Here is a 27,280-nt window from a genome sequence, read left to right on the forward strand (position 1 = left end):
CTGGCACTCAAAGCACCGCCACATTAATACTCAAACATAACAAAAAAAATATGTAAAGTGAGAAAAAAATATTTTAACTAAAGATGTTTAAAATATAAAAGCGAGTTGTGGCTGTGAGTAACGATTAGAGCCATGCTGACAGCAATGAGGAGGCACTTTTCAAACGCCGGTTACATGCAGGGGTCTTTGCGACGTCTGTCTGGTCCAAATCTAACGCAGTCTCTTTCCGTGACAATTATCTTACACCAGTGATACTTATTAAATATATATTCAATGTAATTCAGCTCTACAATGCCCTCCAAGCGAAAAATACAGTAAACCGTTGCATAATACTGTAACTTATGGGGTTAAATGTTGAAATTGCCATCACCAATAGCAAATTTTACAAAATGTAATCAACAGTTACTTGGCTTTGATTAAATAATTCCATTGTCAACAAGGTATTTGTGCATTAATAGTTTACAACTTAATATATGCTCACACTTGTTGTCTGTGTATATTGGAGTCAGGGGTTATTTATTTAGTAAGTTATCCATTAATTTACGTGTTATTGTTGCAATATTTTTACAATGGCCTGGCCCTCAATATTCAGTTTCATTCAAAGTTAAAGGCACCGTTAACTTACGTGAATTTGTGGCAAGTTGTTCTAAACAGTAACAGATGTGCCTTTACAAGATATTAGCGTTTATTTTCAGTTTACTGTGTTTTCCAGGCAATGAGTTTCATATGGCTCCTATGCATTTTACATCATTGGCTTTTAAATGTGCTAACAAAAGTTTTAGAACCTGCATTATGAATGTGACTGTTAAAATCACGTGATTTTGCCATCATATTGAACCTTAAAAAGTCACAATTATCACAAAATGTCATATCAAATATAAATTCTTACATTAATGCGCTCACATTTCCTTTCAACTATGTGCACTCAATTTAGAAAGCTCTACACTCGTACACAGCATACTCACATCAACGATCAAAACGTCATTAAGCTGCATCATAGACAACGCTTTTTTACGAACAAGGGCAATCATAAGCTCTAGAGAAGGTTACGTGAACTAATTAGGCAAACGTAGACTAAAAACGCCATGGCAATTTATAGCCATAGGCGAATTGGAAGTTGTGATGGCAATTGTGCCAAAAAATCACCAATGAAAATGTATTTATGCGTCCAAAAATGTGAAATTGTAGATTAGTGCTGTTGATAATCCTGGGCAGATTGAGAACGAGTGGTTAAACTCCCCTTGCGTGAAGGATTTATCTGATGACTGTCAAGCTAAAACAGGTGCTCCTATGCACGTGTGTTCAGCGCTGTGCCAGAAAAAAACTGTTTAAGTTTGATTAAGACGACAACAACAACACACACAAGTTCTGCGAACGCGCATTATAATAATAGTACCCTTACAGTATGTGCTTTTTAATGCCATTACTGGCTGCAACGTGTTGTTTTAACCAACAGCTAGAGACAAGAATACATTTTAAAACAGTTTGGGTTCTGAATATGCAAATTCAAGATGTTTATTCATTGCTATTGTCAGGCATGATTGAACTACGGAAGTTAAATAATGGGGGGCTTTGTAAGGGACACACACAAACTGAAGTCAGTTCTACTAGTGAGGAATCAACAATGATCCATTATCCAGTGTTGTAAATGAGGGACATATTTAAGAATCGCCTAGAGAGAGAGGCATCGCATGAAGGTGAGAGCGACGGACATCACGCAGCAGCATCTGTCCCCTTTCTTTACGGTGTTCTCGTTGACCTATCAGCAAGCCAAATTTGGGTGGGTCACATGAACTTGACAGAAAGTGTTGCCACGTGTGCGCTAAACTGCGGGACGGTGCCATGAATTCAAAGCTGAGCGCCCTCGCCGAAGACACCCGGTAAACACACGCCCCCTCTTTGCACAGCGTCTTGAGGTATAGCCATATGTAGGGCTTTTGTCAAATCCAAACTGGCATCGCACTTTACTTTTCAGGGGTGTACACGAACGCAGAGCTCGGGAGAACGAATCTCGCGAGAAGGAATAGGTGTGGAGAACTGCAAACACCTAAGGCAACATAAAATCGGGCATGATTCAAATAGTGAATTGGTGAATGGGCAAATTCCACTGAGCGCAGTGTTCAGACTCAAATTGTTTCTTTTCTCCACTTTCCTTGCCTGGTCCCTCCCATTCCCTCCCATTTCCTCCTTTGCATGTCTGTGCTCTGAGACGTTTGTTACATTAGAAATGTAGTAAGTTGTTTTTTGCTGTTGAATCGTGCCTATATCTGAGCAAACAAAGCACCCAAGCCGACGTGTAACGCATCGCTCGCGCGGCACCTTAATGGTGAAATCCGCTTGAATGGGGCCTGTGATGTGCAGCACCCTCTTGCCCGGGTGCCTCTGGAACTCGAGCGAGCTGTTCTCCAGGCTGAACGTCCCGGCGGAGGTGAGGCTGATCTCTCCCCGCCGGCCCTGAAGGGTCTTGGTCTCCACCACTGAGGTGGACATCACGAGGACAAGCGGGTTAAAAGCGAGACGCCGAGGGGTGACGGTGAGGACGGAGGGGGATCTGTGGCCGTCCACAATGGAGGTGCCGTTGCTCCATTACGAGTCATTGAGCACCGTGACAAATTGGAAAAAGAAAAGCGATCCAAATTGTTTGCTGTTGAGCACGAGGGGCTACGGACGAATAATTACACTCGACAAGCAGTTGGGAGCCAAGAGGGCGGAGAGGTTCGTGAGTACGTCTGCCGCCGGAGATGAAGTGATGTTAATCAACGTGTGTGCAGGAGCCAAGTGGATGTTGCATCACAAAATTGCGAGGGAAGGAGGTGGCTTGGGGAGGGCTTCATCCAGCAGCAGATTGCTCATGGATGCTGCTGCTGATGATTATGATAGCAACTTGCTCGGTGTGATGGTTCATGGCTAGTCCAGCACTTTGGAACCTTGGTTGGTAGATGAGGCATTGTTCATGCACACTCCTGTGAGTGCAACACCCACCTGCAAAGTGGGATCACAGTACAGCAAGTAGGCTTCCAAACTATACTTTTTAATTTGTATTTTCTTGCATACATGGCGTTTTCAGGGCATTTCATATTGAATTACTAAACAAGAAAAATACTCGAGAAGGAATGGGCCAAATACTCCAAGCAATACCCTTCTGCAGAAGAGTCTTGGGAGTAATCGAAGATTTACTCGTTCATTTATTATGACCGATATTAATGTGACAACATAATTAGTGGATGAGCAGGTTGTCTTTGTTGGGGTAAAGTGTGGGTACTCCCACCTCTTCCAAGACGTTTTGCCAGCATGGAAGAGTAGGCAAAATACCCTACAGAGGGCCTCTCTGCAGCTCCCTCGAGAGCAGAGCAAATCCTCTTGTCAGCACCCTTATTTTGTAAATATCATTATTATAAGTGTTCCCATGCTGAATGATTGATACCAGTCGGACATTGAGAGATGCTCATTTGACTCACGAGTGGCAAAATTATAAATGGTGTACATTTACCTGCAAAAAAAGACCACGTCGACAGCAAACATATACACGCCGTTGATCGGGAATGCATTTACTCACAGAGCTGATCCGGTCCCTTCACCGTGATCTTGATTTGTCGGCTCCCGAACGGGATGGCGATCACCGTGTCTTCCGCTATCGCACAAGAGACGGCGATCAGATCACCGCTTGGTAAGAATGGGGCCACAGTATGAGCAAGAAAAAAAGAAAAAAACGTGAAAATATGAGACTTAGTTCTAATGGAATCTCAACACTTGTGAGAGTTTTTTTCTGAAACGACCAATTGTGATGTTCTTTTTGCCACCGAAAAAAAGTTATGATGGAATTGTTGTCTACTTGAAATGTGTGGGTTCTTATGGACTAATAGTTAGCGCTCAGACACAGGATCACGTGCAATGATGCAAACAAATCCCTAGAAGGCAGAGCTATGGATTTGTGTTTATTCGCCAGTTCGATTCCGTGAACACGAATGCAGGATATGTCTTGAAAGAACGAGCAATTATTTTTTTCATGTCCCCTGACTCTTAGGATCTGAACGCACAGGCCTGCATTAATTTATATTCGTGTGATTTAAGTATAAGTTATTATTTAAAAACCAAAAAAATCTTCAATTTGGGTGCCAAATTAAATAACTTACATAAAACAATATTATTATTTAAACTTAATTGTGCTTGAATGTGTTATAATTAAATCTCAATTTAATTTTCATACAAAAAACATAAAGGTGTATATGTAGATGTTTTGCCTCATCAAAACTCTGATGTAATTAATGCGGATTGATTTTTAAACAATAAATACTGCCATAACTTGAATAACCACATCTGTAAACAAGGTGGGACCATGCATGCTAACTGCCGAATGACACATTTAATAGACTCCGGCTTACAAGTGAACCTTATTAAGTGCAACATGAAAAGTTACGTGGTTAGAAATGGAAGTTTCATGTATAGCGTGCTTCAAAAAAATGTTAAAACTTATAGGGACTATCGTTTTTAATGGAAAAAGAACGGATAATAAACTGTAACATGATAACAAATGTATGTTAATAGCTTCAAAAAGTCAGTCTCCACTTAAATCTTGACTTAAACCTTTCATGACCGCAGGAATTCATATTCTTTGGGTCTCACGTAGATAGTTCAAAGAAAATAACAAAAAACTACGACGTTTCGATCCCAACACAAGTGGTCGTCATCAGGAAAACTGATGATCAAGAAAACTGATGACGACCGCTTGTGTTGCAATCAAAACGTCGTAGTTTTTTGTTATTTTCTTTGAACCTATCTTGGTGACTTTGCTGAAAGACCCAAACAATAAGAGTCTCCACTTGTTCGCCATAATTGTCAACACGTGCCTGGAATCTTCTCCAGGTGGTCTCCAGAGAGGCACATTTCTTGCGGTTTTGTTGCAAATTCTCAGAAGTGTTAACATTTTTTTAAGCACCCTGTATTATATAAGCAGTAATATGTGAACGATTAAATGAAAGGAAAATAAGCAGGGCCTTCAAGAGATAGCCGAGTGGTGCTTCTGGGAATTTGCCTCTGAGTCAACTTCACCCGATGCCAAAAGCATCAAATGATCGGCCCCTGTTACTTGAGAAATAGCGCTCGCTGTGGCACGCACTGTTATTGTATTAAAGTAATTCAAATAATATCAACTTGCGCATTACACAAACAAATGAGAGCACGATACGGTGCGGCAACACAACGGCCGGAAGAACACGATACCATCGGACGACTGCACAGTCACGACACTTGGCTCGATTGCGGCGCTCAGGACCGAGGCGGGCAGGGGGGGTGGGTGGGTGGGGGGGGGACGTCGCCGCCCCATCAAAGCGACCCCCTCTGAGCGTTTCGCACCGGCAGTGCCGATCACCGGACGGGCGGCACTGCACAATGGGGTGGCCATCCCGGCACTTCTGCAAATACCTCGTCACCGCCGCTCCCTGCCCTGCCGCACACCCATCCACACCCCCCCCCCGCCCCACCCCCTTCCCGTCTGCACATCACGCCACTCCTCACCGATGTCCACTTTCCTGTCCGTCGGCCACCCATGGCTTTTTGTCCCCGTATCGAATTCAGGAGGTTTCACGTCATCCGGTGACAAATGACGGCAAGGTACGTAACCGACTGGGTTGAAAAATAACAAAAAAAAATATATAGAAAAAGAAAAGATCTGTCCGTCAATTGCTAAAGAGCAAATGTCAACTCTGAGCTCATGTGTCACCAGCTCCAGGGCCCACAAACTGTTTCATTTCACATGTTAAAAGGGGCTCCCGCCAGAGCGGGTTGTCAACTTTGAGACATGACTGACTTATCACGCGATAGCATAGCTGGACATTTTAATAACGTTCAACGTGTCATTATCGGTAACACTGCGCCATGTGTTTGTCAAAGATAATTCCTACAACTGAGCCCTTTAATGCCGTAATTTTGGCTCTGCGGTCGTACGAGTGCACGGGGGGGGGGGGGGGGGCGACAACGGCGGCGTTCTTGTGAACGAGATGTCGAGGAATTAAAGGGGGTCAGGAAATGGGCTCACGCTTGTCAACGGAGGTCTGCGGCTTGTACTGGCCACGCACGAGCCGGCACGTAGAGCCGTCTCCTTTGCACATGCCGCAGTTGTCTTCCTTGGCTCCGCTCCCAAGCTGGCGGTCGCAGCCCACTGACTGTCACGGCAAAAGGGGGGTCGCACGGAGACGGGGAGGGGGGGGCAGGTGAGTGGGGTGGGGAGGGGAACAATGATGAGGTGTGGAGAGATGCTGACAGTGTGGGACGATGGTGGAGGGATGGAATGGGCAGAAGAGATGGACAGGATTGAGACGGGGAGAGGCGAAGGGGAAACACATGAGACTGGGCCTGATTGGTGTGTGAGTGGAACATTTTTTTTCGAGCACTGAGACTTTGTGACTTGACTTTGACTCTATGGGCCAAATTCTCGTAGATATTTTATGTCATTTTGTCACTTTTTCGCAGAATTGATGGCCCTTTTTCTTTAATCGTAAACCAGCTCTATTCTACATTGTGCAATTCACGAGCGACTGATTCCACAGACGCACAATAAAGCGCCCTTTCTGCCACGACTAATTCTGCGATCGCAAAAAATGGTTAAACGTAGTCCCGGGGTCAAGGGTGCATCCAACCAACGATGGTGGAAAGTTTTCCACAAACAGGTGAAAAAGTTCCGTCGTTGTGGGGAAATCCACGCCAATCGCGCGTTGGGGGGCTTGGCCTGCATGGCAAGCGCTGAGAGAGGCCTCTCTCTCGCCCATTTACGACAGACGCTTGTTGCCTCCATTTTGATAAAAAAAAGTAATTCACATCGCAGTGCACAATTTGGAAGGCGTTCCGTTGGCCGCTCTGAACTTTGCACAAGCGTCAGAATGGAGGCATACATCCAGACGAGGAACATGACAGTGATGACAAAGACGATGGGGACAATGTTCATAAAATCGTGACGATGTCATTTGAAGGTTGTGGAGGTGATCACTTTGATAACGATGACGTTGCTGATTATGGAAGTTGATCATCGGTCTTAATTGGAATTTACAGCTAATTCCAGAATTACACAAAAGCATGAAAACAAACCCGACCTGAATAAGGCCATACGTCTCTATGTTTCGCTTATTCTATTACGGCAATATGTTTACAACCTGTTAAAATGTAGGGTTAGGATTAAGGTTAAATGGAATGATAGGCCGTCCTGAAATAGACGGAGTACACTCCCATTGGTAGGGAAAAAAAAGCATGCATTATTTATTTGGCCTTACAGACCCAAAGCACACACAGCCAAGGTGGATGCTATGCAGGAAAAAATGATCTTCCCTATTTGAGCTCAGTCAGAAAATAATAACATTTAAATGTGTCTCTGCGGACCACTCCCCTGTTTCAAGAATAACCAGACCCCCCCAGCCCCCCGCGCCCCCCCCCCCTCGGCATCACACAAACAGAGCAGCTGACACGTGCAGATGCACCCGAGATGTTGAGTGGAGCAGCACTGGCAGCGGTGGCCTGGGGGCCCACGGAAGCCGGAGAGGGGGGAGGGGGTGAGACACAGAATGAGAGGGAGAACCCAGAGACAGGAGGCCACCTCCTGCGGACGGCTGCCTGGGGAAGAGGTCAGTCTTGCTGGTTGCAGCTGTACTAACTGCGGCACGCACTTATTGCACTAAGCTGTTTTGGATAATGTTCCAACGCAGTGTGCCAAAAAAGGATTTTTTTTTGCGCTAACAATCGCGTGTAATGGTGACCTGATACGAAGCCAACCGTGGACGACTTTATAACCGCAATGGGCGATGTTGAATGACGCTTCGTCTGGGCGTTAGAGGCAATTTACGAGATGTCCGGCAAATAGAGACAAAGGTTGCACTCCCTCCGTAAAAATAATGAGCCTCCAGTGCAGGAGCATGAAGTAAAGGTTGGTATTTAATGATTTCCACACCACCCACCAAATACTTTTGGCTAAAGGACAATAAAACCAACGAATGAATAACTTCGAAAGCAACAAATGTATTTTAGAGCGGATACACTCCGGAGGGCTAAGGTCACTTGTTGATTAGCTCTAAACGTTTGATGCCACCTGCGGTTGTCTCTGCTGCAGGTTCTTTAATCTATCCACGGTGCAATGCAGTGGTGTGAATTGGGACGTATTTTGACTGCTACAATTGTTCTCAGGCTTCAGGACGCGCATACCACGTGTTTGGACGTGTGCGCGCTTAAGAGCGCCGCATCGGCGAACAACCACCCAACGTGGAGCCATGTGGAGAGACTTAATTAATTCCCTCCAGACCAAACACCCCATGGCAAACGGTGACTGAGCACTTGCAGTGTTCCTGTAATTACACGTGATTGAGTGTCACAACAATATTTTTCATACACTTCCAAGTTCCCTGCAGAGTTTCCAAAGGTATTTTCTCCTATTGTGCTATGGCCTTTCCAGGTCATTCATATTAATCAATGGCTGCCCCTCTTAACATCACACTTGTTTTTCCTTCCAGAGCCTTTGTGCGCCTACACCGATGCAGTAATGGGATCCCACGGGTGGGAGAAGCGATGATGGCCAATGGTCAAAAATAACAACTGAGTGGCAGCCAAGAAGCTGGAAGGCATCTGAGGGGATGCCTATCGAGGAGATGGAGCTAAGAGGATTGTAACTCTGCAGAGACCGCGAGAGAATGGCGACAGATTGGAAAGGGCTTTATATCCAGCAGTGGACTGATGATGGCTGATGAAGGATTATGACGATGGCACAGATGGATGCATAGTACCACAATCAGTGCACAGCTACACAAAAGGGTCAATGAAAGGACGTTTTCTGGCCCTAAATTACCCTGCATCTGTGCTGCACCAGTCGTGGCACAGGCAAGCGTCGGCTGTAACGCTCCAGCTCTGTGCCGTGCGGTAAGGGTGTGCTCCCTCTGTACTTTCTCCCCATCTCACGACGGCCCCTTGCCATCGATACTTCCAATACCTCACACGTACGCGCCCGTGAAGGTCGAGGTGTCGTCCTACACGACGAGAGTGCAGCAGAGCATTTGCAATCCTACGCAGGCGCAGGTGCGAGGCTGGTGCGGTTACGAGGAAAGGGGATAAGCAATGCAATGCTGAAGAGGTGACCATGTTTAAAGTCGGGGGGGGGGGGTCATTACAAAAAGTCAGTCGTGGGGGGGGGGGGGGACAAGACACACAGTCAATGCTAGACATACTGTGAACACATGTTAAACGCCAAACAGAACGAGTGAGGGTACGATCAAGTGTTTTGCGATGGCTCTCACCCCCCTGTGAAGATTAATGAGCAAAGGCTGCAATGTTTGTCGCTTAATTTGACTATAATAATTTAAAGGGGGGGGGGGGGTGGGGGAGTGCACAGGCCCCCTGTAGGCCTCCCCGAATGATGCAGGGCTGGAACAACATAGCATTGATCTTGCACGCACATTTGAGTTGCCAGTTCATAATAGGAGAGAAGGCTCGAGTTCTAAAATTCAACGCAGTTATTTCTGCAACGCATCTGTGACTTCCTCGCTATTTCTCCGTAACAGACAACTGCCACATGCTGCCAGCACCATGCAGTGGCGTGCCACGCAGAGTGCCACTGCGCAAATGGGAGAGCGGTGCTTTGCCGGGAAATATAATTTACGTCGATTCAAGCCATCACCGCTAATGGCCAAGGATGCAGCTCGGTTAAGCAGAGCAACAGGGCATGTTTGTTTGTGCTTTTTTCCGCAAGTATGCGTGTGAAGAGTTGATGCCTTGCGAAAGGTATCTATTTGGTGTTTACCATCTCAACAGCTGTTTGATTGTCAAAAACGGTAAAAACTATTCTTATTTTTCGTTATTTTGGATACGGACAAAAAGGTCCCCTCGATACAAAAGTGTTATCGATTGTGAGATTTTGAGGTTAATTCCAGGCAAGGGTTGACTCAGCTCATCGTCACTCCTGCTGGGTGAATAAAATGAACAGCACTTGGTTAGGCAGCACTACCCTGAAAGAAATTCAACAGCGGTCTTTATAAGAAGAACCAGGATCAGCACCATAGGAATGTGGAATATTCACAACTGAGTCAGCACCGCCAAGGAAGGTTAGTCAAATTGTTTGTTTGAACACGAAGACACTCAAAATAAGCAGGGAAAAAACCTTTAAAGTTCAACCCTGTGAAGGTTGGTTTTTTTTCTTACTGGAAATGTATCACATAAGAAAATAACACAGCCATTTATACATCCTCAGCTGTACTGAAGTACAAGGTTGATCACGTTAAATTCTAGAGCATCTGCTAAGTCAAAACGAACATTGGGGAAACCAATCATCAGCCTTGAACCAGTCATCCAAGTGCCGCATTCCAATCGGAGGGACCTCCACTGTGGTTAGGGGTTTTTGACTCACAACTGAAACATTGCCTTAAACCAATTATCCTGGTCTAATTAGAGTCTCGTAAGCCAAGCAGGTTGGGGCCTCGTTAGTCTGAGGGTGGGAGGCTATTTGGCCATACTATATATTGTAGGTGTGGGCTGTGAGGTGACCTGGAGTTTTTTAAATTGATTCTCGTGCAGACCTTTGCATGTCATTCTCTCATATCCTTGGTTTTTCTCTGGATAGTCTGGTTTCCTCCGACATGCCAACCACGCATTAATGGCCCATTACTGAAATTGTATAAACATCCTCATGCAGAACTCTCTTGAAAATAGTCACAGGGCTTGATAAGACGTTTCCTTGGGAGAAGAAATTCATATTGTTATAATTATACATTCAAGTTGTACGTTGACTCGGCCCACCATTGCTCTATGTCAATACAATGAGCACCAATTCCTCTGGTCAGCCTACATTACGGATATGCCTCGACAATGGCAGGCCATCATCGCTGGCCAAGGCCAAAGCCACGGTGGTGACCCTTCAGAGGTGCCACCTGCAAGAGGAAATCCACTTGAGCTGAGCACACAGTGTGCTTGTCTTTGACCACAAGGTGTGACCACGGAAGAGAGAGAGAGAAAGCAGCCCATCTCCCGTTACATAGCAGGCACCGGGGCTGCAGCCAACTGGCAATGGGCAGAGCTCGTAGCTCTAGGGGCTCAGTTAAAAGGATGGGCAGCCTCCTTACATTTTCACCAAGCCAAGGGCGGGCGGATTGTGCACAGTTCCGGTGTGGCTCACTTGAATGTAATACAATATACTGCAACTAAAATTGCCATTTTTTTATTACAGTTGTTGAATTGACCCTTTTATTTCGTGGAATTATAATTTTAAAATGTTTTTCGGCCAGTGAAACTATTGTGTTTTATCAATAGTTAATTGTGTGTTAGATCAGTTTAACACGTAGGCTTTTGCGACCAATATTATTAATAATAAAGGTTTTTGGGTTAGATCGCGTATTATTAAATAATACACATTACATTTTGATTTGAAGAATTACTAATCTACAACTCATTACTAATCATAACCAATGACTGATTACTAATCGATTATATAATTACATTACCCCCCCCTCCGCCTCTAATCACTGCACCTGATATGAGTTAAGTGATGACGTCACCCTGCTGCTCTATATAAAACCGGGAGCAAGCGAGGGCTTTACCATTCTGGCGAATTGCTTGATTATGCTGGATGTATTTACCAGCGAAACGTCGTACTCAAACTGTAAATGTGGATTCACTCTTCAACACACCGGTGGGCTAAAGTAGTGAATTATTTGTCTTTTGTCAACGTGACACTTTTTTTTGCTGATTAGCCGTGTCGGGTGGTGGAGGGTTACGACACATTTATAAATAAACGCGATCTAACCCAAAAACCTTTATTATGAATGTGTGTTAGATCGTCGCTTAGGTATAATACCAATTTTGAGCTACAGTATACCCTCCGACACCCGAAAGAGCCAGTCAAACCAAGTTGTCACGTGGGCAAACAGGCCAATTTATTTGTTTTTTAGGTGTTAACAGAAGCCCAGCTCTGAATCCACGCGAGAGGTGGGCTTCTGTTATCGCCTGATGATGCTGTATGTAATATCCAGCGAAACGTCGGGCACAACTGTCAAAATGTTGCTTTGATTTCCAATGCTCCTCCGGTTTTTGGAAAACCCCAATCAAATTGGCACGTTTGCCCACATGGAAACCTGATTCCTTTGGCTTTTTTCACGTCCAGGAAGGTATACAGTAGCTGAAAATTTGCATGATACCCATGCGCCAATCTAACCCAAAATAACCACTTAATGAATCGTAACATTTGTCGTGAAAACCTACGTGTAAAATGATTGCATGTTGAAAATTAAGCTGTGGAAAACAAAGAAGGGCACTTTTCCTTGCCCAACCAGTGAGTAATACACATTATGGAATTATTTATGTTGGGTAATCTAAAGGTTTCTCTTGACAGGGCTGGGAATATTCCATTTTTTCCCGTTTCACTGTTTAGCCACTTAGGGACCGTCAAGTGAAGTGAAATTCATTAAACCCACATTTAAAAAAGTTATTTTTTGTTATTGTGCAGCAGCAATGTCAACCAACACATATACATAACGCGAGGTAGAACTGGGGCTTATGCAGATCACTCACGAGCAGAGGAAACGTTTCTTCGCATTTTTTGTTCTGCACTGGGTTTTAAGTTGGTCACGAGGGAAGTTGTAAGATATGATTTTACTTTACAAGATCTATGGTAAAACAAAACGAAACCCGGTCTCAAGCGCACATGCAAAATAAATAAATTATTACAAATTTGACGCTGTTCATCTTTCTGAGTCGAGCTTCCCTTTGACCAAACTATTATTATCTTGTCGATACGTAACTGGTGGCTGTGTGTCCCAGAGGCAATGTGTCACTGCACCAGAGGCCCCAGAGGCCACCCCGCTCAGATTTTAAAGCCTCTCTCGTTCATCAGAAAACAGAATATAAAATCACGCCCAGGAAATTCCATCAAGTGTGGCTGCAGTGACGTCAGACGTCAGACGCTGACTTCACTGCCAGAGAATTTGAATACAACGCCAGTGCAGTGACACATTGCCAGAGTGTTAGCATAGCAAGTCTAACGGCGATTAAAAAGTCTATTTTCTCATCAAGTAAAGCTTTAAAAAGTTTTCACTCAAGCGACCTGGTGGGACAAGTCACCTTGCTACATATCGATAAGACAAGAGCTCTCTCTCTCTCTATGTTCCTCGATTTGTCTCTTCCTCTCAAAAGAACATTCAAAAGCTGCACCACACAATGGAATTAACCCACCACTCACTGTGGGGGGGGGGGCATTTTGTCAGCTGGTGCGGTTGACACCTGGGCATTATGGTTATGCGGACGTGGGGATGCTATCGTGCACGTACGTTCTGCGGTGCAGCCCGCCAGCTAAGTATAGCCAGCGCTGACAGATTCCTGATGCTCTGACAGATGGCATGGCATGCAGCATCGAGGCATTTTCCTTGGGGTGTGGGAGGTAACAAGCGCCGTTTTGGAGAATGCATCGGACAACAACTCTCAGCCTCGTGGAAGAGGTGTTTGCTGTGCGTTCATGTGCCACGATGGTACATTTCTACATTTGCTGATATCTGTCGAAAAGTGCTCCGCCTTGGGTTCAAATAGCATTTTGCACGGACATAATTGAGAATATGGGACCCTTTCGATAGTATAAAGATATTGAATGATAATAAAAGGCTTTACCCTACACAATTGTCGTGCGTGTACGGAAAAGGTTATGCCATGGATGATGCAGAATGGCTGGTAATCCAAGCACAGGGTATGGAATCAACATATGCTGAACAGCGCTCCTCTTTGTATAAAGGTAACAGGCATGGTTATCTGTCCCAACATGGGACGTTCATGCCGTTATGACGACTGTGAAACTGTTCAAGACACAGTGTTTAGGAAACTAACTTAAAGCATACCACTTGTTTATGACACGGGAAACAAAATCGTGACTTTTACTGTCCACGATAAGTTAAACAAACCACATCCGCTGGGTAAAATACACTCCAGTATTTTCTCAACTTTATGCGGGCAAATTGGAACGCGTTCCCTGCGACTGCATTGCAGTTGCCCAGCAGATAAGACGCTAAAATGTAAAAAAATACTAACGTGCCTTGATCCGTGCTTCCTAAAGCTGACAGATGGCACCATTTCCGACGATATGCAGACACACACTCCGGTGAGCCTCGGAGTATTCCGAGGCGTTCCGTCCCTCTGTGCGTGAAGCTACAAAGCCATCCACGTCATGCAGAGGTCAGGCCAGAAATCCACAGCAAAGACACGGGGTATTTTCACCAGTCAGATAAGTAAATAAGCGGCCGACGAAATAGCTAAATAAAACACCCACCCCTCCGCTTGGCACGCGTTGCAAAGAATTTGAAATCAAGCGATGAAACAGAACTCGCCGGTGTTTGCGGCGGTGAAAGGCGGCGCTGCGGTGTCAGGTGCCGGCCGCAATCAGTTCCCACAAGCATGTCCCGGGCTCTCACCTCCACCACGAACGTGGCATTTTTGTGGCTTTCGCAGTCGTCGCCGGAATGTGTGAGAAGGTTATGAAAAAATGGGGGCCACTTTACTTTGGGGATTCTTTTTTTTACGCTTTCTCACACGTGCGATTTTTCCTTCTTCCTCATCCTCTTCCTCAGACGCACACGCGCGCCGCTCCATTACATGCATGTTTTTTTTTACTTACAGAAGGCATTTCTTTCCCAACTTGTTCTGTGCATTCTCATAACCGCTGGTAGTTTGTGGCTAAATATAATTCACGCACAGTGGCGCAGTACTGCTGACGTACCGAGCATTTTTACATCGCTTAACTGCCACGACTTTCTGGGCGTGTTTTTAACTTTCCATAAAAAAATCCCCCAGACGGCAGCGTGTGTTGGTTATTTGCATGGCTTTTAGATAAAAGCTCCTTCTCTTGATGACCAGGAAGGCAGGTGTGCTATCAACACTCCGCACTCAGGCCTTTTACAATGCTGAGCGCCAAAATAACAGATGCCAAAGCGGGATTATAAGTAAATGGATTTTCTTTTCTTGTTTTTGTTCATTGTATTCTAATGGGTAATAGAGATGTTCAGTACATGTAAAAGGGTTCTACACTTACCAAATGGTGTGGATTACGGTTGGAGTACCCCTGTGTATGTTTTTTTTGTGTTACAGCCCTTTGTCACTCTACTGCTATATGAAGGTCTTCCCACACCACGTTGATTGAGGGCGTTATTTTTCCATATTTCTCCACGCTGGTCATTGTGGGTTGGCGCTAGGGAGGAGAGCCAGGCCTGGTTCGGATATCACTCACCACTGATATTGGCATAGTCAGGAATTCAAAACAGATGGACCAGGTTCGTAGGGCAGTGCACTACGATGCCACTGCTCCTCCCCACCTCAATATACACGTATAGGATTCAATACTCGTATATGGACATACATATTTTATTAAAACTTGATAAAATAGCCAGATTAACTATCTGTTAGAAAGCACTGTAAATATTATTGCACGTCGAATGAAACTAAACGTACTTGATGCGCGTCTGCCGCAATTTAATCAGCAGGCGGCTCCTATGCCTGGACAAATACGTGTGTCTGTGTGTGTGTCTCTGTGTGTGTGTGTTCGATAGCGTAACGGTTAGCGGGCTGCGCTACATTCCATTCCATCTGACGGCCAACACCAGTGATGATTGTAGTAATAGGTTTTACCCTTTTAACTGGCACAAAAAACTGACACCTTTATTCAAGGCATCATGTCTGCAATAACCGCAACACAAGCAGTCAAAATGCAAACAAAAAGACAACTCTGATAATAATATTGGCACTGTCCTTGAATTTGATTGGTCCACACCCGAGGCGGCTTTCTTGAGAGCCTAGTCTCCACTGGTGTTGGACCAGAAGACGCCAAAAGGCATACAACTCAAAAACAGCACACTATCAGCGTATTGAGGGCTTGGGGTGAGCATTTACATTATGAGACCTCCTTTGCCAGTAACAAGATATAGTAATAGGTTTTACCCTTTTAACTGGCACAAAAAACTGACACCTTTATTCAAGGCATCATGTCTGCAATAACCGCAACACAAGCAGTCAAAAATACCAGTGATGATTATCCGAACTAGTCCTGGGCCTGCTCTAGGTCCACTTAGCAACAAATTAGTACTTGGTGCGGTGTGTAAAGATCGCCACGAGGGAGACAAAGGCGGACGGGTGTGGTGCTGGCCATCCACCTCGCCCTGTTGCTGCGCCAGCCTTCATAGTTGTTCGCTAGCAGCACTTGCCCCAACAGTGTTGAGGCTAAGGCTATACGGGGGATCTTTGTCTTTGCGTGCACTAACATTCAAGATAGTTTTAATGCCTCCATTAAAAAATAAAAAAAAACGATCGCTATAATCGAGTCCAGACAGAAAGGACGGAATGCTGTTGGCTTTACAATCAACGGAAACACCCATGGCTACAAAATACAGCAAGCACAGAAAGAAACCGAACAGCAGAGAAACGTAATCAGTTTGTTAACGTGCAGCCGGTAAAACAAAAACAACAACACAGATGCTGTCTTGGATGCGGGCGAACAAGACAGGCAGATGTTGACACTGCGAGCGAACACTTGTCTAGAACATCTGTGCACCTCGCCTGGGTTGGAAAGAAGGGCAAAGTAAAACATCCCCCAGCTTAACCCTCTCGCAAGTCTCAACACTTTCATTTGCCAATGGCAATGCTCTTGGTACATCCCACTGTTGAGATGTATGATTTTCCATAATGCAGGTTTTTTGGGTTTGATCGCGTGAATGTAAAAGTGTCGTTAAACCCGCCACCACCCGACACAGCCAATTAGTAAAGTTTGTCACGTAAACAGAACGTGCTAATTCGTCACTAGTACAGCACACCGGTGTGTTGGAGAGCAAATCCACAACATTCACAATCTGAGTACGACGTTTCGTCAGTAATTACAACTAGCATCATCATCAGGCGGACAGCCAGATTTGTGGAGAAATCCTCCTGTTTTGTTCTGTAAATAGAGGGATAAATGTGATGACGTCACTTGTGAGCCCTTCTTGTGCGAACGTATGATTTTGCAGGGAGAAGCCAAGAACCAGGTCCGTGACCAAGCGACAAACGGTTCATTGGTTCATATGCATCTGTAAGCTCACGGCGCATTCGATGAATTGCTTGAAAGAATGGATGTTTTTACAATTTGTGTCGGTTGTATGTAATGGCTTAACGCGACCGCGGCAGCCACTAGAGGTGCTACCATATACCGCAAAGAAACATGATCATTGCTTCTTGAATCAAACTGTGTCCATGAACCATTTGACGATTCAGCTGATTAGCAGATAGGTGCTTGCTGTAGTTACATCCCTACTAATAGCATCAGTAAAAATATCGACACACTCTACTGAATGTCTGTGTATCGATTGGATCCCGTGTTACACCAAATCGAGCCAATAACTTATAGTTGCATCTCCCAGAAAACACAAACCACTTACGCTAATTACTTCATGAAAAAATTATTCCATTTTAACTTATACATACGACGTTATTATAGCTGCCTGCATGTTGACCGTCGTGTATTTTGATTCACCGATCATCACTGTCTGAATGGCTGTGCCGAAGGATTGAGGCGCTATCGCTGTTGTGGTCGAATTTTCCTTTCAAATTGTTCGCCGTTATATTTTTGATTTTCGATTATTTATTTTTCTGTTTTCCTCCAATCCCCCTGCTTGGGGTCCCCCCTTGAAAAGTAGAATTTAAGCTCAACGGGCTGTACATTGGATGAACAAAAATAAGCAAACTTAACTAAAATATTAATCAAGATCTCGTGCTGCATGGTGTTAAATCAAGGCGTTGCGTACATGACATCTGAACGGAGCGCACTGGCATGGGGGGGAAGCTGCGCTGGTGAGATGGGGGGGGGCGCGCGAGCTTGCGGAAGTTTGCGAAGCGATTTTTCTACCACGTGCAGTTCATTGGCGCGACTTAAAATGGTCCGTTAAATTGGATCATCACCGCCGCTTCTTCAAACGTTTCACCTCATTCGCAGGCCCGGCAAGGAAATTACGCAGCATGCCATTCAGAGTGGCGAGGAGTTCACTCAGGATGCACCACGCGCTCATGTCAGCACCACTTTGGGAGGCTTAATACAACCATAGTCACAAAAAAGGTGGCCATCTTTCGTTCACATTGCGCTTAATGAGCCGGCAGGCATAGGTTGACACAAGGGTCAGAGAACGTATAGAAGAGGAGGCAGACATTTGAAATTCCTCGACACGGAAGGAGGACTCACCATGCCAACGCATGGCACGCACCGAGCCAGCATACCGTACAAACACGCTTCACATTCTTACTATTCCTCACATTCCTGTTGTGCCGTTTCACCAGTTTTTTGTGAATGCAAGTAGAAAAAAAATCATTAATGGTCTTTTAGATGACTGACATTGAGACCTTTGTTCAAGTGTTGCACTCAAGGTAGGCTCACTGAAGGGAGAGATCAAATTCTTGTCAAGGGCACACAAGGTCAAAGCTTCTGCCATATGGCATCGAGAGTCTGCTTGCGATTTAGTTCACAGACAATACTCGCATTCTGATTCAAGATTCAAAAACGGGAACTACATAACCCCAGAAAACAGCCTGGTTTAACAGCTGTTTATTATGTAAGCCTCAATTAAACATAGCATGTTTGATGCCATGTAGCAAGGTTTTTGGCAAAAAACATCGCCCATTTAAATATAATTTGTGGCATTTAAATATTAGTTTCCATCGAGGCTTTGCAGTGTATTTGTTATTTGGACTCCTAACTCTTTGTAATAAGTCATGGTCAGTGGAGATTGAGAAAGTTGGTGATAACATTTGGCCATTAATGAATTCTAAATTAGTGCATAACACAACCAAGTTTCATTTAGTATGTTAAGTAATTAAATACTGAGTAGCTATTTAACTATGTTACGGATATTAGCTGAGTTAATATTTCCGAATTAACAATTCTGGCCGAGTGCTTTGTAGACCGAGCCAAGAATTGTGCAGAATTAAGTTTGTGACGCACATTAAATTATCACACGGGGAGGTGGCAAAACAAACGCAAATACAAAACTGGGCCCATTTTTTGACAGCACGTACATCTTAAAATGATACATATCGTAATTCACAAGTCAGCTGTTATATGCGCAGCCATATTGAGTACATTGTAAATTTTGAGCTCAATCCTGCATCTAACTTACTGAATTGCTGCTTGATTAATTAACTCTGGCTGTCCGTTTTATAACAGTGGCTGCCCCAGCGGTATGTGCTTTTTACGGTTGCATCCATGCCGCGGAGATTCATGCCAGACTGAAGGAAGCTTTTGGATGTTTGTTCGATGAAGAGCAACATTCTGAGCTAAATTACACCACAAACCCTGGGTGGACAACAGATTCGTATTAAATGTCACGTAGCCATAATTCACATACATTCCGAAAAACTGTGAACCTTTTTAGAAACATCCGTCACCGTGACTTATGTACAGGGTGTTTTTACTGAAGAAATTTGCAGGAGGAGGTTATTGGATTTCATGCTGATGCACACATTCACGTAATCAAAACAGCAGTCCTTGCTTTAATTCAATAATGAAAAACCTTCACTGATAATTAAGAAGGAAAGTTTTTTTTTATTTTTTTATTTAATAAAATAATAATAACCTAGTGAACTCTGGTCTGGCATTGTTGGAGCTCATTTATCGTAAAATTATGCTCAGACTCAACCCCTCCAAACGCTGTAATTTTTCTCATGTTGTATAAAAATGGTTCTCATCAAGTTGTACATCAAGGTTTCATTCACTTTTCTTTACGTTTTTTTAACTCGTAAGGATAACATGATAATCTGTAATTTCACCAGTGCTACGTTATGCAAGTATTCTGTTCTCAATCCTCTGTGACCACCATTTCTACATTGTCCGTGTTGACCACACACGGTGTCAGGAATGTTAGCGGGAAGAAAACGCTTCTGCAATAGATCATTATGAAGCCACGTGACCCGGTCCAACCGGAACACACCAAATCAGGAGCATCGCTAGTTTTGAAGATTGGGGAAATAACGGGATTTAAGTCATACATCATAATTTAACGCTTACTGCCCACTGTAAATTAAAGCCCAATAGTACATACATATATGGGAGGCCTCGGCATCAAGTGGTTTCTAGTTCGGAAATTCCATTTCAGCAGATCACACCATAAACCCCTATACACACAACCCCCCTGCCCCTTAGCATTGGGAGGGAAGGTGAGGGGGTGGGGGGGGGGGGGCAGGAGGGAGCTAACCCCCCCCCCCCCCAGCCAAAGGCTCAGCTCCCCCCTATACAAATTATGATCGCCAAAAGATGTTCGTTTGGCCCTCTCCACACCAAGACACCAAGAGGGGTAAGGGGTTCAGTCCGTTAATTCAACCTCCGTCACACGCAGATCCCTCCTTCATGCACAGCTCTCTCTCGCTCTCCTCGTCCCTCCTCCGACGTACCCTCTTTTTTTTACGATCAGAAGAAACAAGAAGATGCTCGGTGTATTCGGCATTTTGCTCCGTTCATCATTTCGTTTTTGTTATGCTTTGCTTTATGCAAACCCCCCCCCCCCCCTTTTAAATGAAAGACCCAACAAAATATTTTTTTCTGCTCTCCTTACTCCTTCCCGCTCTCTCTACCCCCCTCTCTGCCCCCCCCTCTCTCTCTCTACCCCCTCTCTTCCTACTCCATTTGGCTCTCTCTCGCTCTCTCTTTTTATAACTACGACAAGTGCTGCACCTGCACGCAGCCCTTCCCACAGAGAAAAACGACGGCACCCTCTTATCCCCACGGTCCCCTCTCTCATTACCCCACTCCCCTCATCCCTGTCACCTCATTTCCAGCCAACCCATCAATCCACATGTCACCACATCTCGGACCACGCGTCCTCATCTCCCACCACCAACCACAGATCTTCATAGCGCGGGGTTACTCCCGACCCAGTGGGTGCAGGGATTAACGTCGCCATGCAAGCGAGTAAGCAACGCTGACGTGCGTGTGCGTGTGTGTGCGTGTGCGCTTGTGTAATTTCTACGTCGAACTTCTTTCGCGCCGTACAAAGCCCGACCGCGTTAAAGGCCCGCCACGCCGGTACCTGGCAGATGCCGCTGATGCACATGTCGAGGGACCCCGGGGCGCAGCGCGTGCCGTCCAGCACCTTCGGCGAGAGCTCCTCCACGAGGGAGGTGCCCCTCGCCACGCAGTAGAGCGCGCAGGGCTTCTCGGCGCCCTCGTACACGGGCTGCCACTCGCGGTACTGCCCGCGGAACTTCACGTCGTTGTGAGCCGAGCACTGCTGCGCTCGGAAATCTCCCGCATCAGCCGGGCAGTCCTGCCGCACACCCACGGAACACGGAGGGCGTCAAGCCTGCGTTGTTTTCTCCATCGCACGTGGGGGGTGGTGGGGAGGAGGAGGAGGAGTAGCACCACAGTGGCGAGATGTTAACTTTACTCGCCTGGTGTGTATATGCGGATAGCCTCGTGAACGAATCTCTCAGGGTAGCCAGATGGCTTGCAGAGAACCTCCGTCTTGGAGAAGTCAATGTCGCGTTGAGCCTACTGAATTGTAACAGCGATCTGCCACGGCCGAGGTGTTTGGGTCCTACCCGTGTTTCAGGTCTGCTTTGTGTTCACGGATGCGGTCCGAGACATGTCGTTTGGTTTCCCCAATGTAGTAACTACTAGCACAGAGGCAACTTTAGTTTTTAGGCGCCAGGGTACTGAAGCTTCCACCATGCGGGGGGTGTAGTGGTGTGGTGGGGGGGAGAGAATCTCGACTTCGCGTGACGTCGAGCGGGTCTCCTCACTCTTTGCCGACGAGCGAGGCGTTAATTGTACGCTGAGCGCCGTCAACATTTCCCGCGCTCGCGCCTGAGGGGGGGAGGACGTCACACTCGACCTGCGTCAACGCGCGCCCAGAGGCGGCGCGCGCAGGGCGTGACGTCACGGGGAAGACGCGCGCGCGCGCGCGAGAGCACGTGGTGAGGGCGTGCACGCACGTGCGCACCGCGTCGACCTTAACAATCTCCACGAAGAAATGGGATAGCGTGTATCGCTCTCGACTGTCGCGCTTGCTCGCCCGCACGCCTCCCCTCCCCCCTGATACATTTTTTTTTTACAAAAGCAGCATCCCCCTCCCCCCGTTTGTGAAGACGCTTGACTTGGGAGCCCTTTGAATTATCCAATTGGCAGCAGCAGCAGCGCTCCGCATTCCGCTCGTCTGATCCTAAGGCACGCGGGCAATCAGAGAGCGGGCCGCTCTTGTGAATCGCAGCCAAATTTTTAGCGAATGGTTAAAAATAGCCGCTCCAAAAAATTAGGAAAACTATGCTTCGCGCGCACGCGGCGCATACACACGCGCGCAATGCACACAGACGGCTGAGCACACATTCACACGTGCAGAGACAAAGATCCCCCATTTAGCATTAGAGACCGTAGGGGCAACGTTGCTCTTGAGCGCCTATTAAGGGCAGCACGCGGTGGGCTGTTGTGGTCAACACCACCACACCAGGTCATCTTTCTCCTAATTAGTGATGTATGTACATCAGAGTAAGTACTCATTTAAGACTTTATTGACCTAGGAGAGGTCCAGGACAGGTCCAGATACCACTTGCCACTGATATTGTGTACAGCAGGAAATGAAACCTAGGCCAACAGGATTGTAGGGCAGTACCCTAACGAATCGAATGGACCATCACTCCCCATATGCCTGTGCACACACACACACACACGTATAATTCCAATTGTGCATAGAGCCAAACAGCAAGGCTCTTGAAAAAGGACACTTCAGTCGAATTCAGTATCCTAATTGTGCCAAGTCATATCGTGATGGACAGACTGTGCTATGTGCACAGAAGTGACCTGAGCTCTCTAGCGCAGATGCCTGAAGCAAAATGAAGGAATTTTATGGACTGACAAGCGCAGAGCTGTGTGCTGTACATTCTAAGCCTGCCAAGGGACTCCAAAGGGCAACAGCAACAGAGGAAATAAATCAGAAAGCCTGAACTTGACCCATGTCAAATTAAAACTGACGCGCGGTTCAATGAGTACTATTTTTGGAATGTAAAACTTAAAAATGGTTTTGTTTATTTATTTATATGAACGCACATATAAGCGAAGCTTTGTTTAATTTCGTCATCAGTGTGTAATATTTAAACCGTGTTAAATGCATCTTTGATAAAATATCAACCAGAAACGGTTTATTTAATGCAAATGTATACAATTAAATGAATATTTAGTGGAATTTAGATTTTCGCTATTTTGAAATATACATTTCCATACTTTCATTTGACTCCGTTGTCACTTGTTAGTTATTAATATAAAACATGTCGTGTTTTACCTAAAAAAAAACCGCGATAATTTCCCGTGGAATACATCGACGCATCACACAACACGGTAACACTTTATTTCTCTGCGATGTATTATTTGGGCTGTCATACCTGGCGTTGTTTGGCACGATTTTCAGCACAAAACACCGCGCAGAATACTACAAGCAAGGCCCGCGCGAAAGGCCGCGCAGCGGCAACATTTATTTGATTGTTTTGTTGAATTGCCATATTCTCTCTGCTGTTTTCTTTAGATATGTATCTCGCGTTCGGGCGAAACCGGTGAATGAAACGCGCCTAATGCGAGCGCTAAGGCGTACCTCTCCGTTCGTACAGCAAACACAGGCACTGAGTGACAGGAAGGTATAGTCGCGTGCGACCACGGCTTTGTGTCTCTGACATCCCAATGACCCACTTTGCTTTTAGAGGCATTTTAAGCTATTGCATTACATGCCACTGGGTGCCCTCCAGTTAGGCTGAGCACCTGTGTGATGTTTTTGGCACAGGTCCAAACAAAAAGTGAGCTTTACTTATCCACTAGGTGGTGGTAAAATCAAGTCAACTTAAGGGAATGGAGAAAAATCTGTGTATGGATTTGTCAGTGAGCAGTATTCCTCTGATTTTGTATTCGTGTTTCGTTTTGCTTTGCTTTTAAAGTGCCACCCAATAAAAAAAAAACTACGAAGTGGATAGATGTCATGCATAAAGCAAGGTGCTGTTTTCTGCTGGTGTGATTTATTACATGTAGCAGCTCACAGAAATGAGTGGCTGGCATTTGACCATTGCGTTACGGATGTGCATGCCATCACTCCGTTTGAGAAGTTGTATTTTCTTCTTCTTAAGGAATTAGATTCGCTGTAAATGATCCTTGTAAAGGCATATAGCATTTCGTGCTCTAACGCCAGAAGCTAGAAGATCAATGTAAAATAATACAAAAAAGGTAATATAAAAGAATGCTTAATGTTAATTTTGGCAAGTATACTCCACCCGACACTTATTTTAACTACAATAACTTACAGTTAGATATCGTAGATTCGTGTAACGTATCATTGAAAGGTGGTGGAATAAAGTAAAATACATGTGGAAAATTAACAGGGGATGGAAGTCCATAAAGGAATGATTGACAGCGGTGATAGTCCATCTAGAGAAAGCCGTGTAGAGGTTAATGCTGATTTATGGTCATTTTAGAGACTTAAAAAAGATGCCCCTGTAGCTCACCGTGGAGCAGTTGCATGCCGCGGGCTCAGTTTAAGCTTACGATGTTGTCCACTATGTGTTTTCATCATTATAATCGGCAGGTGTAGCTAATAGCAGGCAGGTGAACATTTACTATGGTACGGCCCTGTAATGCGGTGAACCCCAAAGGCCTGACCTGGATTAGGATGTGTGAAAAGATATGGTAGACCGCACAGCTGCCCTGACTTGAACTTACAGCACAGCAATAGCACTTGGTGAGGTGGCAGGGTTCAGACATTACGTCTGCATTTGGATAAGACGGAGAGAATAACTAAATCACGCCAGTGTGGACATTTCCCTCGCAAAGTAAATTCACGTTCCACCGGATTAACTTTAAATTTCCTGAACACATTCCACTATATGCTTAAGGCAAAGGTGAAGCCCTGCAAATACCTACTCATGTATTTGCGCTTCCACTGGAGGGAGTTCCACAAAGCCCCTCTCGAGGGTATTTATGCCGACTCTTCTCTGCTGACCAGACATCTTGGAGAAGGTGGGAATACTCACACTTTAACCCGCTGCACGATACCTGCAGCGGGTTAAAGGCGAATTTGAGAAACTTGCACCGTTGTTATCAACCGCCGAGTTCTCATCTCGTCAAGGAGCATAAACCATCCATGCGAACTTTGGTCATCCTCGCAGCAGCAGCTTTTGGCTAGCCAAAACGAACAAAGACGGTCACTGCATCGCGCGCTTTAAGATGCGTTTCTGCGGCCGTATGGAATACTCTTCCGATATTATGATGCCCCTGGAGCTATGCACTTTTACATCACCTAGATTGAAAAATCGTATCTTTAGAACTGAGTGTTGTGTTTATTACGTTGTCCTTCCCCAACACCTACGATTTGCACGGTTGGCTCCGTACGGTGCAAAAGAAGTTCAATATACACTACACACATACGAACTGGCGGCCTTTGGATTGCAAGTCCAGTGAGCTAACCGCTACACTACAGCCACAACCCATGTATCGAGGTGCATTAATTATTCCCTTCAATTTGGTTTATGGCAATAACAGCTGGAGAGTGTAAATTTTAAATCCTGCTTGGGGGGTATCGACTCAGCCAATGCTTCATTAGTAATACGTAAAATAAGTACTACTTTGTGAGAAGTCAATGATGGCTGTGCTGGGGAAGGTCTGGTTCCATCTCAGGAATGTGGGAATCCACCACAAGTGCTGCCCAATGATCACCGAAGTGCGAATGCACCTAATTGAAAACACACAATATCCCCATCAGGTTTTCATTCAGTTTGAATACCATTTCAGTTGCTAAATCTTCAACAACAACAACAAAAACGTAATGCCAATATATACACAAGCCAGAAAAAAATTGCTTAATAATTCTGTGTAAAATCGAAATGAACACGCTCCTTGTGTAAAAATGCTGTTGATGTTTCCGTTGTATAATAATATAGCACGTTTCTCATCCCCCCCCAACCCCTTTGATATTCGAAACCATTTTCAAAACGGGCGCAGTTACAAAATAGTTGCAAACACGTGGATACGTGCACGCACATGCAATTCAACATGAAAGACCACGGGCTGCCCCCACCCCCCCGAGCCATTTCACTGCGAAAAATGAAAATTGTCACCGAACAAAAGTTCTCACACTCGCAAAGGGTGCGTCAGACAGAGGGACACAGCGGGGAAACACGTGACCGTTGGCACGCAGCTTTACGGTGGCTCGTTCTGAGCTTCCTCCATCGCTCTCTCTCACCTCAGTGCTGCACGACTTGTATCGGATGGTCTGTCCCACGCAGCTTCTGCAGAGGCAAATGTGCAAGGTTAGAATGGAGGCTGACACTGGGCGCTCATCTGCGCCTTAACAGGATAAACAATTCAAGGCAATGTGGACGTCAAGGCAAGCAAATTTATGCTGCAGATTTTTTTTTTATGGACGTTAAAACGATTTGCATCACCTATTAATTTTAAGTCGGGTAACAAAAAGCAATTACACATTCCCATAATAAGTTATAAGGGTAACATACACAAAATATAGTAACATTGATAGTTCTTTACAGCCCTTCGTCAACCCACGACTAGAAGAAGATCTCCTGACACCGTGTTGGATATGATGGTTGTTTGACCATACTTAACTAGTATGGGTTGATGTTAGCCATGGCCGGGAATTGAAGGTAAGTCATGAGGTTCATCACGGAGTGTGTGAACCATTGCACCACCACTCAACCTATATAAATGTACGATGGCATACTAACAAATGTGATCACCGTACAGACAGGCTGCCATCAACCCTCGGTATGCAATTTTTTTTTCAATAACTGAAATCAGCATAACCATATGCTTTTCGTGAGCATGGAGACATTGATATGTCTTAAGCAGTCATAATTGAAGGATTAAAGCAATGTTTACTCAGAGAGCAAATAGGAATTGAAGTTATAATGAAGTCACCAGCATCACCAGCAGTTGAATGTTCACTCTTCTTGACACCGACTCCCAGAATACGGTAGTCACGGGTAGAAGGCGCCATTAACTAAGAGGACATCAAATTTTGATTTAAAGCTTTCGTGACTGCAGGGATTCATATTCTTGGTTATTTCGGTAAGGTCACGTAGAAGGGAAACAATAAAATAATAAAAATATAAAACAATAAAATTCTCACGACGTTTCGACTGCAACACAAGCAATCATCATCAGGTGTGAAAACCACAGCAAGAAAATTTGAAAAAAGTGGCGGTTATTTTTAACTTTAGCACCACGGAGAGCGATTTGACAGTTTGTTCAGATGGACGAGTCCATCTATGTTCGGAAAAGAGGAGGGGGGAG

General features: G+C 45.2%; 1 protein-coding gene across 2 annotated transcripts in view; it reads right to left on the minus strand.

The window, feature by feature from the left end:
* The window catches only part of LOC116941888 (ADAMTS-like protein 1), a 158,453-nt gene that overhangs the window by 43,595 nt on the left and 87,578 nt on the right, over nt 1-27,280 (minus strand). For both annotated transcript variants that reach the window (XM_032953212.2, XM_032953213.2), the window contains exons 5-9: nt 26,214-26,259; nt 21,033-21,269; nt 6,035-6,161; nt 3,557-3,631; nt 2,320-2,477 (exon numbers count right to left, since the gene is read on the minus strand). In XM_032953212.2, the coding sequence (XP_032809103.2) occupies nt 2,320-2,477; nt 3,557-3,631; nt 6,035-6,161; nt 21,033-21,269; nt 26,214-26,259 (643 nt within the window). The remainder of the gene's footprint in view (nt 1-2,319; nt 2,478-3,556; nt 3,632-6,034; nt 6,162-21,032; nt 21,270-26,213; nt 26,260-27,280) is intronic.

Source organism: Petromyzon marinus, chromosome 13 (assembly GCF_048934315.1).
Source record: "Petromyzon marinus isolate PM22_M1 ecotype Great Lakes invasive population chromosome 13, UKy_Petmar_22M1.pri1.0, whole genome shotgun sequence".
Lineage (NCBI taxonomy): Eukaryota > Metazoa > Chordata > Hyperoartia > Petromyzontiformes > Petromyzontidae > Petromyzon > Petromyzon marinus.